Source organism: Megascapheus bottae, chromosome 21 (assembly GCF_031878675.1).
Source record: "Megascapheus bottae isolate mThoBot1 chromosome 21, mThoBot2.hap1, whole genome shotgun sequence".
Lineage (NCBI taxonomy): Eukaryota > Metazoa > Chordata > Mammalia > Rodentia > Geomyidae > Megascapheus > Megascapheus bottae.
Window position 1 is genome coordinate 7,976,674 of NC_143529.1, and position 16,512 is coordinate 7,993,185.

Consider the following 16,512-nt stretch of genomic DNA (forward strand, 5'->3'; position numbering starts at 1 on the left):
ATTGGATCCAAACAGTACAATGGCAATGACTCAATATTTGGGTACACAAAGTTATGGACACCATCTTGGAGATATAAACATAACTACATAGACATAAAAATCTATGATGGGCTATATACTCTACAGACGTGTTTTATTACATATACTGATTTGTATCTATGAAATACAAACCGTCAGCTTAATTTTAATTATGTTCTATAATCTATGTGCCAGTGATTGTATATAGATTCCCTTCTTGAATACTTGTTTATTAAACATGACATTTGAAATATGATGTAAACATCAATGTTGATTCCTTAATTTAAAAAAAAAAAACAGATTTTGGTAGCTAAGCTTGCCACTAGTTAGCTAAGCTTACTACTACATATCTTCCCCCATTAGAGTATCAGCTCTATGACTGGACTTTTGTTCACTTCTCCAGTACTTAATAGGTTCTCCCCAAATAGTTGGATCTAATTTAATAATACCTCAAAACGATACTAAATAGCTAGTGCTACTACTATCCTCACTTTTCAGTAAACGATGGTCTTTTGTAGGTTAAATAAGGAGCTGGGAATAAATGGGAAAAGTAATGCGCACTCATTCCTGAAATAAGTCCATCCCTTGTGTGGAATAAGGGAAGTTCATACATCAACACTTCATGTAGGGAACTCCAGTTAACAGCCTATCCTTACAGCAAGACCTCATGTGGCCCTAGCAACAACCCTGGGGTAAGCACAGCAGATACTGTAACAACGAGCAAGAACGGTGCAGGTCTTGGCAGCCAGAATCCATAACATACGTCCAGGTTGGCACTCACGAGCCAGTTACATAATTAGCCAGATCCAAGGTTTGTGCAGGGGCAGGGGCAGGGACGTGCCAGGGACGTGCCAGGGACGGTCAATCCGCCGCAGCTCGCTGGAAAACCAAGGATGCAGGCCAATCCGGAAGAGAGTTGCGCAAGAGGTGGGACGCACGGTCAACGTGTTACGTAAGTGCAAGTGCGAGTGGCGGGGGCCAGGGGGTGTGTCCTGGAGACCCGGCGCGTCCCTTGATTGGCCGTCAGGAACACGCTGGGGCGTACCGCGGTGGGCGCGTGCGTGGGTTTGACGCAGGCAGGTAGGGGCCCGGGGGCGTGTCTGGCAGCTGACCCGGCCCGCCTATTGGCTGGGAGACGCCCAAGCCGGCTAGCCGGGCCAGGCTGAGGGCGGCGCCGGGGGCCTGGTCCCGGCGGGACAACCGGCTTTGGAAAGATGAACATGGCAGCTCGAACCGGTCAGAGAACCCTGACAAAGGTATTCTCGAGATGCCCTCCGAAGTCGGCGACAGCGGCCAGCGCCCCGGCGCAGGGATCTGCGCGGAACGGCAGGTAATAAACAACCTGGACACCCGACGGGAGTCGCTGCCCGCTCGGGCTCCCCCGGGGGGGGGGGGCGGGGAAGGACTTGTGGTGAGGGGAAGCCCAGCCCGAGCCCATGTTCGGACCGGGACGCACCCGGGGAAACGGGTCTCGGGTTTGGCATTTGGCGAGCCAGGCCGGTGTCCCGCAGACCGTCTGTGCCGTCGGTCTGTATTCGCGGTCTCTGCCCTCGCGAGAGCTGGAGAATCGTCACCCGCGACATTAGGGAGCAGCTGATTAGAAAAAAAAAAAAAAAGAAGAAGCCGGGCGCCGGTGGGTCAGGCCTGTGACCCCAGCACTCAGGCAGCTGAGTCCGGCGGATCGCGGTTCAAAGCCCGCCCAGCAGGAAATCCAGGAGACTTTTTCCTCCCATGAACCCCAGAAACCCGGAAGTGGCGCTGTGGGTAGAGCCCAGAGTTCAAGTCCCACGTCCCGACACCGAAAAACAAAACAAAACACACTGCAGCCTCTCCTTTCTGCAGCGCCCGTCCAGGCGCTTGGCCTCTCCCGTCTGCCACCTACCATCGCCGGACGCCGGGGGCTGGAGTGTGCGCTGGCATCCAGCCACCTGTTGTTCTGAGCGCCGGGGGTGGGGGCGGGGCGGGGGGGTCCGAGGGGCCTTCACTTTTATTTATTTATTTTTTTGGGGGGGGGTACACTTCTTTGGCTTGGACTTCGGGTGTTTGCGAAACGTAGCCAATCAAGACGACCTGTATTGTGTTTTTCACTCTACTGTCATTTAGACATCCTGTCACCTTGATCCCTGCTTTGCCTTCGATTTTTCCTGTTTGCTTCCTTTGGGGGAGAAAGGGTGGAGATGAAGGGGAAGAGATGATGAATAATTTCCGTAGTTTCCTGTTACGAAAAGCATTAGTAGCTGGGCGGTGGTGACACACACCTGTAATAATCCTAAACTACTCTGGAGGCTAACATGGAGCATAGTTTGAAGCCAACCAGGGCAGAAACTCTTTATCTTCAATTAACCTGGGAAAAAAACAAAAAATGGGGATGTGGGTCGAGTGGTTGAGCATCAATCAGCCTTGAGCAAAAATATCTGAGGGATAGTGCCTAGGCCCGGCGTTCAAGCCCTAATGCCACACCCACACGAAGTAACTGGTGCTTGGGGCTTGTGTCTGTAATCCTAGCTACTCAGGAAGCTGAGAGCTGAGGACGGCAGTTCAAAGCCAGCAGGATACTAAAGGCTTTGAGATTCCCATCTCCAATTAACCACCACAAAACTGAAAGTGGCGCTGTGGCTCAAGGGGTAGGGCAGTAGCCTTGAGCTGAAAAGAGAAAGCACCCAGGCCCAGAGTTCAAATCCCACCACCGATCAAAAAAAAATAAGCTGCTTTTTTAGATAATTATCAGAAAATTGTTAATAACTATATACAGTATATGTCACATTATTAACCTCCAATACTAGGTAACAAGGTATCTATGGAGCACTAAAGTAAAGCATTAAAACCACTAAAGACCTAAAGAATGTTTCATAGGAGAGGTGGATGATTAGTCATTTTATATATCCAATTTAGTTTTTCTTCTTTTTTCCTTGGGTTTGGCTATGTTGCCACTTCAGACTCTTAATCTACAAGCCTCTCAAGTAGCTCATATACATTCTACCTGCCCATCTTCAATTTAGTTGTCATCATCAATCTAGCCAAGAGAGGTCCTGATTTTATTTTGTAGGGTTTTTTTTGTTGTTGTTTGTTTTTGGTCTGTCTTGGGACTTGAACTCAGGGCCTGGGTACTGTCCCTCTGCTCAAAGCTAGCACTCTGCTGCTTTGAGCCACAGCTCCACTTGTGGTTTTATGGTGGTTAATTGGGCTGGCTTCAAACTGCAGTAGTCAGATCCCTCCCTCCCCTCAGCCCCACTTTTTTTTTTTTTTTTGCCAGTTCTGGGACTTGAACTCTGGGCCTGGGCACTGAGATTCTTTTGCTCAAAGCTAGTACTCTACTGCTTGAGCCACAGCCCACTTTTGTCAATTTTTGTTTATGTGGTAGCAAGGAATCAAACCCAGGGCTTCATACATACTAGGCAAGCATTCTACCACTAAGTCCCATTCCCAGCACACCAGCACACTTTTCATAGATCTTCAACTAGAATATAATCTTCCTTAGGCTCATGTTTATTTTAGTCACCATTATATCCTTAGTGACTAGCAGTCTAATACAGAATTGGAGCTCAGAGAGTATGTCAACTAATGAGGGAATATAGTATATAAAAATTGATGCAATATTATTAGGGAACAGCTAAAATACTTGGGTGGAGCTGGGCATAGTGGCTCATGCCAGTAATCCTAGCTACTCAGGAGTCTGAGATCTGAGAATCAAGGTTCAAAGCTAGCATGGGCACAAAAGGATCTAAGACTCTTATCTCCAATTAACCTCTAGAAAAGGAGAAGTGGGGTGTGGCTCAAGGGTAGGGTGGTAGGTAGCCTTGAGCTGAAGAGCTCAGGGGCAATGCCCAGGCCTAGGAGTAGGGTGGTAGCCTTGAGCTGAAGAGCGCAGGATCAGTGCCCAGGCTGAGTTCAAGCCACATGACCCACAAAAAAAAATTTGGATGGATAAGATTATGGCAGACATCTATCCTTAGAAGTACCTCTAAGGTTGTACCTGCTATGATATATATGTATATGTACACATAGATATGTTGAAATAGAAATATGAAAGCACAGAAGAAAGTAACAGATCTAATTCCATCAGATACCTTATCTGAAAGCAAGACGTAATTTCAAGTCTCATTGAAGAAATGAAGGATCAAGGAGCCACTTTGAATCCCACTGGAAAAACAACTTGGATATAACTGATGAATTGAAAAATAGTTGAGGAATATTCTAGCAAGCTTATGGCAAAAGTATGTTGTAACACATGACTAAAAGTCAGCTTTCTGCTGGATATTTTCTGGCTCTCAGGAGACTGAGGATTGTAGTTCAAAGCCAGCCTAGGCAAGAAAGTCTATGAGACTTTCCAGAAAACTGGAAGTAGTGATGTGACTCAAAGTGGTAGAGCTGAAGAGCTTAGGGAAGCCAGGTGCCTGTGGCTCACATCTACAATCCTAGCTACTCACAAGGCTGAGATCTGAGGGTTGCTTGAAGCCAGCCCAGGCAGAAAACTTCCAGTGAAGCTCAAAAAAGCCAGAAGTGGTGCCATGACTGAAGTGGTAGAATGTTAGCTTTGAGCAGGAGAAGCCCAGAGACAGTATTTAGGCATTTGTGCTTTCAATACTTTTTAAGTACAAATATGATAGTTCTAAAATGTGATAGTTTTACCAATGCTTGTTAATTATATTTATTATTTAGTGTATATATATATGAATGTATGTATATATATGCCTATAAATGACATATGTGCACATATAGGAAATTGCTAATAAAATTGTGTGTGTGTGTGTATGTGTGTGTTGTTTGATAGTACCAGAGTTTGAATCAGGAGATTACACTTGCTGGGTAAGTATTCTCCTATTAAGGCCATACATCCAGCCCTAGATATGATAAGGATTTTTTTTAATTTGTTGGTTAATTTAATTTTATTAGCTAGGATAGTTTTCTATAATCTCTATAATTTCAGAGTCTTCTTAAACTCCACTGTTACTGTAAATCCAGTCGTTTTTGTCTTTTAGATACTTAGCTTCCTGTGGTATACTGATGAACAGAACTCTTCCAGTACATGCTTCCACTTTGTCCAAAGAGTTATGTGCAAGAACTTTCTTCAAAATCACTGGACCTTTAGTAAACAAAAGAAAAGAATACTCAGAAAGAAGAATTATAGGGTTTGTAAAAGATTATTCATAATTTTCTTTAGAGTATTGTGGCTTTCTCTTGAATTATCTTACAAACTAAACTTTACTTTTTCTTTTTTTCTAGTTGACCTCTTCTTACTGTTTCATAAATACTTACTGAGCCAGGCATGGTGGCTCATGCCTCTAATCCTAACTACTCAGGAAGCTGAGATCTGAGGATCAAGGATCAAAGCCAGCCCAGGCATTAAAGTCCAAGAGAGATTCTTTATCTCCAATTAACCACTCAAAAACTGGAAGTGGCGCTGTGGCTCAAGGGGTAGGGTGGTAGGGACAATGCCTGGGCCCAGGGTTCAAGTACCACAACCAACAAAAAACAAAAAACTAATTGAATGAGTCTTAATTATATAGTATCTGTATAGAATGGGTTTTTAACTTTGATATATATACATACTTATGACTTACATTTTTGTTCATTGTTTTGCCAGTCCTGGGGCTTGAACTCAGGGCTTAGGCACTGTCCTTGAACATTTTGCTCAAGGCTAGTGTTCTGCCACTTGAGCCACAGTGCCACTTCCGGCTTTTTCTGTGTATGTGGTATGGAGAAATCGAACCCAGAGCTTCATGCATGCTAGGCAAGCACTCTTCCAGTAGGCCATGCTCCCGGCCAACTTTGAATTTTTTTTTTTGCCAGTCCTGGCCTTGAACCCAGGGCTTGAACACTGTTCATGGGCTTTCTCAAGGCTAGAGCCCTGATGCTTGAGCCACTTCCGGCTTTTTCTATGGGTGGTACCAAGGAATTGAACCCAGGTCTTTGAGCATGGTAGGCAAGCACTCTACCACTAGGTCAAACTCCCTTCATTGTTTTTTTTGTGATTGTAAATCAATTACTTAAAATATACATGAAGTATGGCACGGTGGCTCACGCCTGTAATCACGCCTGGCACAAAAAGACCTGAGACTCTTATCTCCAGTTAACCTCTAGAAAACAGAAAAGGGTAGGGTGATAACCTTGAACTGAAGAGCTCTGGGATAATGCCCAGGCCCAGGGGTAGGGTTGGTAGCCTTGAGCTGAAGAGCTCAGGGACAGTGCCCAGGCCCAGAGTTCAAGCCCCATGACCCACAGTAAATAAATAAATAAATAAATTAATTAATTAATGTAAAGCCAAGCACTGGTGGCTCACACTTGTAATCCTAACAATTCAGGAGGCTGATTTCTGAGGACTGGGGTTCTTAGCTAGTCAGGGCAGGAAACCCCTTGATTTCTTCAATTAACCACCAGAAAACTGGAAGTGGATCTGTGGCTAAAGGTGATATAGTCCTATCCTTGAGCAAAAGAACCTCAGGGGCTCATGGGACTAGGCCATGAGTTCAAACCTCCTGGCTGACAAAAAAAAAATCTCCTGTGTGTGTATGAAGGTTTAAATAGTCCTAACAATGTCCACTTGGAACTTAGATTGTGATTATTTAAATTACTATGTAATTATATGATGAATCATTCTAAGGCTGACTGCCATTATTTAAATGGTCTTTTATATAGGTCCGTGGAATTTTATTGTGCTTTTGTTAGCTCAAACCCTAAATTGTTGTTGAATTTATTTCTAGGTATTTTGCCTTTCTGCACTATCATTTTTCTGGCTAGTTTTAGTTAGTATAAGGGAGATGTTCATTTTAATTTATTTAACAATAGGCTACTTTACTGAATTATTGATTCTTCTGAGTATTGATTCATATCATCCCATATTACCTGGCATTCAGTAAATTTGGCTCATTCTCTCTGCATGCGTGCCCTGATCATAAACAACATCATTTTTTTCCTCTTTGATGGTACTGGCGTTTGAACTTTCAGGGCTTTGTACCCACTAGTCTGGCAATGTACCACTGCAGCCACAATTCTAGCCCTGATATTTGTTGGAGATAGAGTTTAGCTAGCTCTTCTACCCAGGCTGACTTCAAATTCTGAGCCTCTGTGTCTTAGCCATCTGTGTGGCTAGAATTTCTTTGAAGTTTACTTAGATATGATTTGGCAAGTTTATCAAGTGATTTATGAATATTCATATCAATTAAAGTCAGCTCCCGAGTCTGCACTGTGTCCCTGGCCGGTCAGTTCATCATCTACTTCCCCAATAAATTCACCTTTTTATATGGAAAAAATAATAAAATGCTTATCTCAGAACTAGCTATTAAAACCACTTATCTCTTTTTTTAAAGGTATTCAATGCAGGAAATGTATGATGTAGTATCAGGAATGGAGGATTATAAGCATTTTGTTCCTTGGTGTAAAAAATCAGATATCATATCAAAGAGATCTGGATATTGTAAAACACAATTAGAAATTGGTTTTCCTCCTGTGTTGGAACGATATACATCTATAGTGACCTTGGTAAAACCACATTTGGTGAAGGTAAGAGTTTTTGTTAAATATTCCCCAAATTGTAATTATATCAAATGGATTAAATAACGTGTAAAAAATTTAAAAATATTTTTCTAAAGTAATAGGAGGCTGGGCACTAGTGATCAGTGAGGATTGAGGTTTGAAGACAGCCTGGGCATAAAAACCTGGGGCGGGGAGTTTGGCCTAGTGGTAAAGTGCTTGCCTAGGATGCATGAAGACCCGGGTTCAATTTCTCGGTACCACATACATAGAAAAAAAGCCAGAAGTGGTGCTGAGGCTCATGTGGTAGAGCTCTAGCCTTGAGAAAGTCCAAGGACACTACTCAGGCCCTGAGCTCAAGCCCAGGACTGGCAAAAAAAAAAAAAAAAAAAAAAAAAAAAAAAAAAAAAAAAAAACCTTTGAGACTTATTTCCAATTAACCACCAAAAAAGGGAAGTGGAAACATGGCTTAAGTAGTAAAGTATCCAGTCTGAGCAAAGTAAGACTAGCAAGAGCACAAGGCTCTTGAGTTCAAGCCTCACTATTAGCACATGCATACATGCACATGTGCACATGCATGTGTTCACGCATGTACACGCGCGCGCACACACACACACACACACTTTACACATAAAAAAGGAAAGCTCAGTTCCATGAACAGTATTTTTTGAATTCCTATTTTATGGTGTTCCGAACTTTTTTTTTTTTTTTTTGGTTATTTACAGTACTGGGGTTTGGACTAAGAACCTTGCATTTCCTTTACTGGCACTCTTATCACTTGAACCAGGCTTCTTGCTTCACCTTTTGCTGGTTTTTTGGAGATGGAATCTAGCAAAATTTCTGCCTAGGCTGGCCTTAAACTGTTATCCTCCAAAGCTCAGCTTCCTGAAGCTAGAATTACAATTGTGACCCGAATTCACACTTGATCAGTGTCTAGTCTGATCAGACTATAAAAGCAAACTTGTGTTTTATGCCCACAGGATTTAATGGTGGTAGTGGTATTTTGTAATTGGCCAAAGCTAAGGCAAAAGTTGGTAACTGAAGGTGGTTTATACTTGGTGGTGTAAAATCCATCAAGTCTACAGTGTTTGACAGGATGCTAGTGCCTCACGCCTGTAATAGCTAAGGAGGTGGAGATATAAGAAGCCTGGTTCAAGCCAACCTGGTCAGGAAGAAATGCTTAGGTCCAATTAGCAAAAAGCCAAAAGTGGAGGTGGTATGACTCAAGTGACAGAGCACTAGTCTTAGGTGAAAAAGCTAAGTAAAAAAGAGTGTAATGTCAGAAGCTGGGTGCTAGGTATAATCCTGACTACTCAGGAGGCTGAGGCTCCAAGGATCATGATGTTGGTCAGAAATGACTGTGAGCCGGGTGCTGGTGGCTCATGTGTATAATCCTACCTACTCAGGAGGCTTGGGTTCTGTTGATCTTGGTTTAAAGCCAGCCTAGGCATGAGACTCTATCTCTAAGATATATTTTTAGGAGGTAGAGCCATGGCTCAAATGGGAGAGCACCAACTTTGAACAAAAAGCTAAGGACAGGGGCCGGGAGTTTGGCCTAGTGGTTAAAGTGCTTGTCTAGCATGCATGAAGACCCGGGTTCGATTCCTCGGTACCACATACATAGAAAAAAGCCGGAAGTGGTGCTGAGGCTCAAGTGGTAGAGCTCTAGCCTTGAGAAAGTCCAAGGCCAGTGTTCAGGCCCTGAGCTCAAGCCCAGGACTGGCAAAAAAACAAAAAACAAACAAAAAAAAAGCTAAGGACAAGGTCCAGACCCTGAGTTTAAGCCCCAGTAAGTACCAGCATGAAATAAAGAAAAGCAATCTCTTGTAAATTTACATTGTATGTCCTAACTACATAACTTTCCAGTATAATAAGCTTTTTCATTTTTTTTATGTGGTACCAAGGAATCGAACCCGGGCCTTTGTGCATGCTAGGCAAGCACTCTACCACTAGGCCAAACTCCCAGCCCCTAAGCGTTTTCATTTAATATTATTTTTGTTGTTGTTGTCAGTCGTGGGGTTTGAACTCAGGGCCTGGGTGCTATCCCTGAACCTCTTTGTACTCAAGATTAGTATTCTACCACTTGAGCCACAGCACCTCTTCCCCTCTTCCAGGTTTTTTTTTTGCCAGTCCTGGGCTTAAGCTCAGGCCTGAGCACTGTCCTTGGATTTTTCTCAAGGCTAGAGCTCTACCACTTGAGCTTCAGCACCACTTCCGGCTTTTTCTAAGTATGTGGTACCAAGGAATCGAACCCAGGTCTTCGTGCATGCTAGGGAAGCACTCTACCACTAGGCCAAACTCCCGGCCACCTCTTCCAGTTTTTGAGTGGTTAATTGGAGTTAGGAGTCTCACAGGGACTTTTCTGCCTGGGGTGGTTTTGAACTGCTACTCAGATCTCAGCCTCTCTTTTTTTTTTGCCAGTCCTGGGGCTTGGACTCAGGAGCTGAGCACTGTCCTTGGCCTTTCCTCAAGGCTAGAGCTCTACCACTTGAGCCACAGCACCACTTCCAGCTTTTCTATGTATGTTGTACTGAGGAATTGAACCCAGGTCTTTGTGCATGCCAGGCAAGCACTCTACCAGTAGGCAAAATTCCCATCCCCTCTTTTTTTTTTCTGTGTATCTGGTACCAAGGAATGGAACCCAGGGCTTTGTGCATGCTAGGCAAGCACTCTACCAGTAGGCCACATTCCTGGTTCCCCCCCACACACCTTTTTATTGAAAGATTTTATTAACACTGATTTTTACATCATATTTCAAATGTCATGTTTAACAAACAAGTATTCAAGAAGGGCCCCTCCACCCTTGTTTTCTTTCTTTTTTTTTTTTGTCAGTCGTGGGATTTGAACTGTAGGCCTGGGTGTTGGTCCCTGAGCTCTTTAACTCAAGGCTACCATCTTATCCCTTGAGCCACAGCACCACTTCTGGTTTTCTGGTGATTAATTGGAGATAAGAGTCTCGCAGACTTTTTTAGTGCCCAGGTAGGCTTTGAACTGCAATCCTCAGATCTCAGCCTCCTGAGTAGCTAGGATTACAGGTGTGAGCCACTAGCACCTGGCCTCACTTAATATTCTTTCTGTTTGGGATGGGAATATATCTTATTGGTAGAGTGTTTAGTAGCATGCATGAAGCCCTGGGTTCGATTCCTCAGTACCACAGAAAAAGCCAGAAGTGGTGTCGTGGCTCAAGTGGTAGAGTGCCAGCTTTGAGCAAAAGAAGCTCAGTGTATAGCCCTTGCATGCAAGTCCCAGGACTGGCACCAAAAGAGAATTTTTTCAAGAAATAGACATGCACTGCAGCTATCAGAATAAAATGGGTCAGGGCCAAGGATCAGGCCCAAGAAAACTGGGTAAAGAAATTGGGAGAAGAGTGAAGGTAAGACTAGACTATTAGTGGTTAACAAGAAAAATATTGGTGGTAGAGAATTACCAGTTGTTCTAGGATATATAACAGAAAAGTTAGAAGCATTTCAGCTATCATTTCATAGTGCCAGTATGAGAAATAGTTTGCAGCTTAAGGAGTTATGACACAGGAGTTTAACTTGTTTAGGGCCATTTGTAACTAGCAGAACTAGAAGTGAAGTTCCCTAAAGTCACTCCTTGTGCTGCTTGAGCAGAGAAATCTGAGTAACTTGAAAAAGAATAACTGGCAGCCTGAGGATTCCAGAAGAGAAATGACTTATGTTAGTAGGAGATTGCTTTCTAGTACCAAGTTATTAAATAGCTTCATGGCTTAACCTATAAAAATAACAATTTCGTTTTGGAGAAATTAGCCTGTCCTGGCAGATTCTTGATAATGACAAAGATACTTAACTGTCATTTTTAAATTTTGTTCTAGGCATCATGTACTGATGGGAAACTTTTCAATCATCTAGAGAGTATTTGGCGTTTTAGCCCAGGGATTCCTGGCTATCCACGAACTTGTACCTTGGATTTTTCAGTAAGTCTCTCATAAAGTCCTTGATTTGTTTCACATCTAAAGTGAAATTGTTAAGAAGTAATAATCCTTTTTTTGCGGGGTGGGGGGGAACAATACTCAGATTTGAGCGCATGGCCTCACACCTCCTAGATAGGTACTCAACCATATGAGCTACAACCATAGCTTTATTTTACTTTTGTTTTTTTTTATGGGTCCTGGGGCTTGAACTTGGCCTAGGCACTGTCACTGAGCTCTTCAGCTCAAGGCTACCAACCCGATCCCTGGACCTGGGCATTGTCCTTGAGCTCTTCAGCTCAAGGCTACTACCCTACCCTTGAGACAAGCCCCATTTCCTATTTTCTAGAGGTTAATTGGAGGTAAGAGTCTCAGGTCCTTTTGTGCCTGGGCTGGCTTTGAACCTTGATCCTCAGATCTCAGCTTCCTGAATAGCTAGGATTACAGGTTTGAGCCACTGTGCCTGGCTTCTCTTTCCTACTTTTTGTAAGTCCATAGATTTTAATTACTGGGGTGTAGATTCAGTGATAGATACTTGTCTAACATGCATGAGGCCCTGGGTTGGTCCTCGACAATACCAAAAATAAAATAAATATATGCCATAATTTTTCTACCAGCTCAATACTATTTACAAACATTTATGGAGTATCTCACGACGTTTGTGTGAGGTCCTGAATTCTATCCTTAGTATAAAATAAACCCAGTACAGTTAGCATAAACAAAATAAAGACACCAGGGGCTGGTGACTCATATCTGTAATTCTAGGTATTCACTGAGGATGCAGTCTGAGAATTGAGGTTTGAAGGCAATCCTGACAAAGCCAAGAGACTCTTATCTCCAGTTCACGATAAAAAAAAAAATTGAGATAGAGGTATGGCTTTAGAGGTAGAGTGTAGGTTTTGAATAGAAAAGCCAAGTTAGATCAAGAGGCCTTAAATTGAAGAACCAGTACCAGCACCAAAAAAGAAAAAAGCTTGGGACAGTGGCTCACTCCTTAAATTTCAACTTCCCAAGAGGTGGAGATTGGACGGATCAAATTGTATGCTAGGGCTGGGAATGTGCTTGAGTGGTAGAGTACTTGCCGAACACACTTAAATCTCTGGGTTCTGTTCCTTTGTACCACGTAAACAGAAAAAAGCCAAGGGAGTGGCTCTGTGGCACAAGCGGTAGAGCACTAGCCTTAAGCAAAAGAAGCTTAGGAGCCTGGTGCCTAGGAGGCTGGATTCTGAGGATCCCTGTTCAAAACCAGCCAGGGCACAGAAGTCCATGGGACTCTTATCTCCAGTTAACCACTAGTAAACAGGAAGTGGCACTGTGGCTCAAGTGGTAGAGTGCTAGCCTTGAGCTGAAGACCTCATGGACAGTGCTTAGGCCCTGAGTTCAAGCCCAAAGCTAACCCAAAAAAAGAAGGGGGGGCAAGGTAGAGGTGGAGGTGGAGGAGGAAGAGGAGGAAGAAGAGGAAGAAGAGAGGAAGAGGAAGAAGAAGAAAGAAAGTAGGAGCCAGGAGTTTGGCCTAGTGGTTAAAGTGCTTGCCTACCATGCATGAAGGCCCGGGTTCGATTCCTTGGTACCACATACATACAAAAAAAGCCAGAAGTGGTGCTGAGGCTCAAGTGGTAGAGCTCTAGCCTTGAGAAAGTCCAAGGACAGTGCTCAGGCCCTGAGCTCAAGCCCAGGCAAAAAAGAAAAAAAAACAAAAGGAGGCGGAAGAAGTACCATAGAAAGGAAAGAGCAATTTTTTTTTATTATTCAAATAATAATAGTAATAGGAAGGGGTAACCATGTTCAAGAAGTAATGTACTTACTACCTTATGAATATAACTATAACCCCTCTATACATCACCCTGACAATAAAATAAAAATAAATATAATAATACTGGAGAAAAGATTTAAAGTTAGGGCTATGAGTTTGACCTAGTAGTAGAGTGCTTGCCTCACATGCATGAAGATCTGGATTTGATTCCTTAGTACCACATATATAGAAAAAGCTGGAAGTGGTGCTGTGGCTCAAGAGGTAGATCTCTGGCCTTGAGAAAGCCCAAGGACAGTTGTTTGGGCCCTGAATTCAAGCCCTAGAACTGGCAAAAAAAAAAAAAAAAGTAAAACTTGTGGGTCATGGCAATTGAACTCTGGGCCTGAGTGTTTTCCCGGAGCTCTTCAGCTCAAGGATACTGCCCTACCCCTTGAGCCACAGCACCACTTCCAATTTTCTGGTGATTAATTGGAGATAAGAGTCTCACCAACATAGTAGTGCCCAGGCTGGCTTTGAACCGAGATCTTCAGATCTCAGCCTCTTGAATAGCTAGGATTATAGGCGTGAGCAAAGTAAAACATTTTAAAATTTAGGGGGCTGGAAATATGGCTTAATAATAGAGTGTTTACAAAGCATGCATGAAGCCTGAGTTTTTCTCAGTACCACATAAAGAGAAAAAGTCAGAAGTGGTGCTGTGGCTTAAGTGGTAGAGGGCTAGCCTTAAACACAGAGAGGCTTGGGGACGGAGCCTAGGCCCTGAGTTCAAGTCCCAGGACTGGCCAAAAAAAAAAAAAAATTTTTTTTTTGAAAAAGGTATTTAGCCCTTAGAGTATAAGTACTAAGCCACCAGTTATTTTATGTGTGCATGTGCACTCGAGTGCCTGCTGGTCCTAAGGCTTGAATTCAGGGCTTGGGCACTGCCCTTGAGCTTTTGTCATCAAGGCTAGTTTTCTACCTCTTGAACCATAGTCCACTTCAGGATTTTCAGTGGTTTTTTAGAGATAAGAGTCTCATGAACTTTCCTGCACAAGTTGGCTTCAAACTACAACCCTCAGGAGTCAGCCTCCTGAACAGCTAGATTATACGCATGAGCCACTGGCCACCAACCTACACTGGTTATTTTTTGTGTGTGTGTGTGTGCGTCAGTTTATGGGGCTTGAACTCTGGGCCTAGCTGCTGTCACAAGGCTAGCACTCTAGCACTTGAGCCACAGTTCCCATTTCCCTTTTTCTGGTGGTTAATTAGAGATAAGAATCTCATGGACGTTTATGCCTGGCTGGATTTGAACCTCTATCCTCAGATCTCAGCCTCTTGAGTAGCTAGGATTACAGGTATAAGCCCACCGCACCCGGCTACTGGCTACTTTTTTTTTTTTTTTTGGCATTAACCACCTACTTACTCTGTTGCTTTGTGAGATAAGGCACTCTTGTGCACTCACACAGACAACTTCAGCTGCCTCAACTTCTCTTAGGAGCAACAGCTATGAAAATAGTCTTCTTTCCTTTCCTTACTTTCCTTTGTAAGGTAGGAGGGAATTTAAAATGGAAGAAAAAATTATAAATGTGATTTTTAGCAAAGTTTTTCTAGTCTTCTCCAGGCTCTGTGAAATGAGGTTAGTAGAGCCGTGTGTGTGTGTGTGTGTGTGTGTGTGTGTGTGTGTGTGTGTGTGTGTGTGTATGTGTGTATGTGTGTGTATGCGTGTATGCGAGAGAGCTTTTGTGCTGTGGTAAAGACTATTCTCCTTGTGGTGGGTGCTATGGCCACACAGCTAAGGGTTCCTGCTTTGCAGTGTAAATGCTGTCCTAAATGAAAATGTAACAAAAGAAAAGTCTTTCCAATTTTTTAAAAAATATTTTCTTACAGATTTCTTTTGAATTCCGCTCACTTCTACACTCCCAGCTTGCCACATTGTTTTTTGATGAAGTTGTCAAACAAATGGTAGCTGCCTTTGAAAGAAGAGCACGTAAGCTGTATGGTCCAGAAACAAACATACCTCGAGAATTAATGTTTCATGAAGTTCATCATACATAAAAGGAAGAAAGAACCATTGTCACCTACTATCCACTTTGTCAATTTTTAGGAAGTGCTTTCATGATTTGTTTGCAGAAATCAGAAGACGTATTTAAAAGCCATCTGTGCTTATAAACCTGTTCCATTGAAAACTTGTACATAGAACGTGGACCCTCTTGTACTTATTTCTCCAATCAAGTGCAATTCAAACTAATATGTACATTTGTAGGTTCTACATTTATAATAGGATGTCATCACTGTTGCTAGAACAGTGACATCACTCTTCTGAGCAGAAACTGAAGCTGAATTTAAACCTTGTATTACCTTAACTGAGATAGAGATACTCATACAATATATGTTATATTAACCATATCATGTTTAAGTTATTAAATTCATAGTATTTGTAACTTATTTTTGTGGGGCCTATTGTATGGCTCAGAACATTCAGAAATCAGATATTTAAAGTTAAGTCTTTGATTTAACTGTTCATGAAGGTTCCTTTTTTGTGTGTGTGTGTTTTCTTTTTTTGGTTTTGTTTTGTTTTGTCAGTTATGGGCTTGAACTCTGGTCTTGGGTGCTGTCCTTTAGCTCTTCAGCTTACTGATAGTGCTCTACCTCTTGAGCCACAGTGCCACTTCTGTTTTTCTGGTGGCTAATTGGAGATATGAGCCTTACAGACTTTCGTGCCTGTGCTAGCTTTGAACCACGATCCTCAGATCTCAGCCTCTTGAGTAGTTAGGATTACAGGGGTGAACCACCAGCTTGCCCAGCTTTTGTTTTCTTAAATTGTTCTTAGTATAGTAGTAGTATTAGGTTTAGTAGTTAGTCAGTTTCTTTTTTTTTTTTTTTTTGCCAGTCCTGGGCTTGAGCTCAGGGCCTGAGCACTGTCCTTGGACTTTCTCAAGGCTAGAGCTCTACCACTTGAGCCTCAGCACCACTTCCGGCTTTTTTCTATGTATGTGGTACCAAGGAGTCGAACCCGGGTCTTCATGCATGCTAGGCAAGCACTTTAACCACTAGGCCAAACTCCCAGCCTGAAGTCAGTTTCTAGATAGTGTTTTGTTGTGGATCTTTTCTTGTTTGGTTTGGTTTTTGTCTGGTAAATGGTTCAGAGCTAAGTTATTTTTCTAAGAGTTCACAACATCCTCCCAAGTACTTGAGCTTCTCTTTTAATAATGCTAATTACATGTCAAGTTTTGCTTACCACAATAGCGTCATTAGGTCTTCAATATTATGCCCTCCCTATGTTCTGTTTATTGTATATACTCACTGTCAGTAAGTTCCAAGCTATTTTTTTAAAGCAAATCAATGTAAAGACCAAAGCACTAGC

General features: G+C 42.8%; 1 protein-coding gene across 1 annotated transcript; it reads left to right on the plus strand.

Moving 5' to 3' along the window:
* The first annotated feature begins 1,144 nt into the window (after positions 1–1,144).
* Positions 1,145–15,554, plus strand: Coq10b (coenzyme Q10B). The gene is made up of 5 exons (XM_090354541.1): positions 1,145–1,348; positions 4,998–5,147; positions 7,326–7,518; positions 11,324–11,425; positions 15,036–15,554. Exons 1-5 carry the CDS (start codon positions 1,233–1,235, stop codon positions 15,201–15,203), a joined length of 729 nt encoding a protein of 242 aa, XP_090210667.1. The 5' UTR covers positions 1,145–1,232; the 3' UTR covers positions 15,204–15,554.
* The last annotated feature ends 958 nt before the right edge of the window (positions 15,555–16,512 follow it).